General features: G+C 43.5%; 1 protein-coding gene across 1 annotated transcript in view; it reads right to left on the reverse strand.

The window, feature by feature from the left end:
* The window catches only part of Cdkal1 (CDK5 regulatory subunit associated protein 1 like 1), a 651,069-nt gene that overhangs the window by 647,854 nt on the left and 899 nt on the right, over positions 1-2,316 (reverse strand). Inside the window, exon 2 of the mRNA XM_008826690.2 lies at positions 139-251. Coding sequence (XP_008824912.2) covers positions 139-178 — 40 coding nt within the window. The 5' untranslated portion in view covers positions 179-251. The remainder of the gene's footprint in view (positions 1-138; positions 252-2,316) is intronic.

Raw genomic sequence — 2,316 nt, forward strand, 5'->3', positions numbered from 1 at the left:
GCATGGCACCTGTCACCATTTGGCCTTCCAGTCATGAAGTTTCACTAAAATAGCCTTCAACTGCTGGAGCTAGAACACCGAGCTCTAAAACCTGAAACTGAAGCTTTAATCAATAAAACACATTATGAATCTCATTACCTGTAATTTTATAGCCATAAGCGGCGAGCTGTCCAGCCATGTATTCTCCATCTGAATTATTATGTGAGCAGCTCCATGTTCGTATCCAAATTTTCTGTATGCCTGGAATAGTGCTGTTAAATAATCAATTTTTTTAAAAGTGAGTCTCATTAAGTGATTTTTAAAATAAAAGCCACTAGATGATTTCATAGCACATTACACAAAAAATGAACTACAATCAATTCACAAGCTAGTCATTAAATGCATCAGTTTAATTCAAAATCTGCTGTTATCTAAAAAGTCTAAAATCAAGGTAAAATAGCGACAGAATCATAAGAATACACACACGCGTGCACACACAATTTATTTATTTATTTATTTTTTGGTCTTTTTGAGACAGGGTCTCCAACTGGCCTGAAGCTCATTATATAAACCATGCTAGCCTTGAACTTACAGAGCCATGCCTGCCTCTTCCTCCCCAGTGCTGGTACTAATGGCATATGTCACCTCACCCAGCAAAACTCTATACTTAAAAAGAAAAAGAAAATGCCCTACTGGGCAGGCGAGATGGCGCAGGAAGTAAATGTGCCTGCCACCAAGCCTGGTGACCTGAGTTCCCTCTCCAGGACTCACATGGCAGTGGAAGAGAAACGACCCTTCCGAGTTATCTCTGACCTCTACTTGCACACTACTACACATGTGTACATGCGTGTGCATGTACACACACACACATATCATAAATAAATAAATGTTTTAGAGTCGGGTGTGGTGCACACAGCTTTAATCCCAGCACTTGGGAGGCAGAGGCAGGGGGCTATCTAGGAGTTACAGGGCAGGTTGGTCTACATGAGTTCCAGACCAGCCAGGGATAAAGTTAAGACTCTTTCTCAAAAGAGAGAGGGAGGAAAAAAAGGAGGGAGGGAGAGAAGGGAAGGAGGGAGGAAGGAAGGGCGGGAGGGAGGGAGGCAGGGAGGCTGGGGGGAGGGAGGGAAGGAAGGAAGGAAGGAAGGAAGGAAGGAAGGAAGGAAGGAAGGAAGGAAGGAAGGGAGGAAAAACTTAAATATAAGTAAATACTGTTCCAAGTTAGGTGTGGCACACACCTGTACTCTCAGCAGTCAGCAGGTAGAAGGAGAGGGGATCCAGAGTTTAAGGTTATTACCTGGAGCTCTTGCCACATACACACAAAAAAGTCTTTCTTCTTTGAATTCTGTTTGTTTACTTTTTGTTTATTGAGATGGAGTCTCTGTATGTAGCCCTGGCTGGCCTGGAACATGCTACATAGATCAGACTGGTCTCAAATCCACAGAGATCCACCTACCTCTGTCTACCACTTGGGATTAAAGGTATGCATGCCCATGTCCAGCCTTGAACTGTATTTTAATTCTTACTACTAATCGAACTACCAGTAATCTGACTCCTAGAAAGATACATACAAAGAACAGCACAGAAATGGCAGAAGCGGCAGGGACAACAGAGAAGTGGGGAGGGCTGGGAAGATGGTGAAGGCTGTACAGTGCTCTGTGCAAGCCTGGGAACCTGGGATTGGACCCAGCACCCACACAACCAGGCACAACAGCATCTGCAACTCCAGAATCAGTAACAGCCCCCATCTCAAAAATAAGGTGGGAAGAGCTTAAGGAACGGCACCCCCATGTGACCTCCAGCAGAGAGGCACACACACACACACACACACATACACACACCACCACCACCACCACCACCAACACCACCACCACCACCACCACCACACACAAAAAGCATATAAATAAAGCTGGGTGTAGTAGTGCACGGCTTTAGTTCCAGCACTCGGAAGGCAGAGGCAGGAAGATCTCTGTGAGTTTAAGGCCAGCTGGGGCTACAGGGAGACCCTGTCTCAAAAAGACCCCCCCAAAAATGTGTGTGTATATATATATAATAAAGCCAGTTTAGTGGGCACACATCTAGAGGCAAGTAGATCTCTGTGAGATCAAGGCCAGCCTGGTCTTGGTAGTGAGTTCCAGGCCAGCTGTGTCAAAAAATAATAATAATAACCAAAAAAAAAAAAAAAAGAATATAGACTGAATGATATTTTCCATGCCTATGCATTTTGAACTTAGTTTCTTATTTGGAACTTAAAATAGTAAAAGTAAATAATCCTCCAAATATTTCTTTTTTATTGAGCTTTTAAAATTTCATACATTTCCCACTCAAATCCAGACC

This window comes from Nannospalax galili, unplaced genomic scaffold (assembly GCF_000622305.1).
Source record: "Nannospalax galili isolate Female #2095 unplaced genomic scaffold, S.galili_v1.0 scaffold412, whole genome shotgun sequence".
Classification (NCBI taxonomy): Eukaryota; Metazoa; Chordata; class Mammalia; order Rodentia; family Spalacidae; genus Nannospalax; species Nannospalax galili.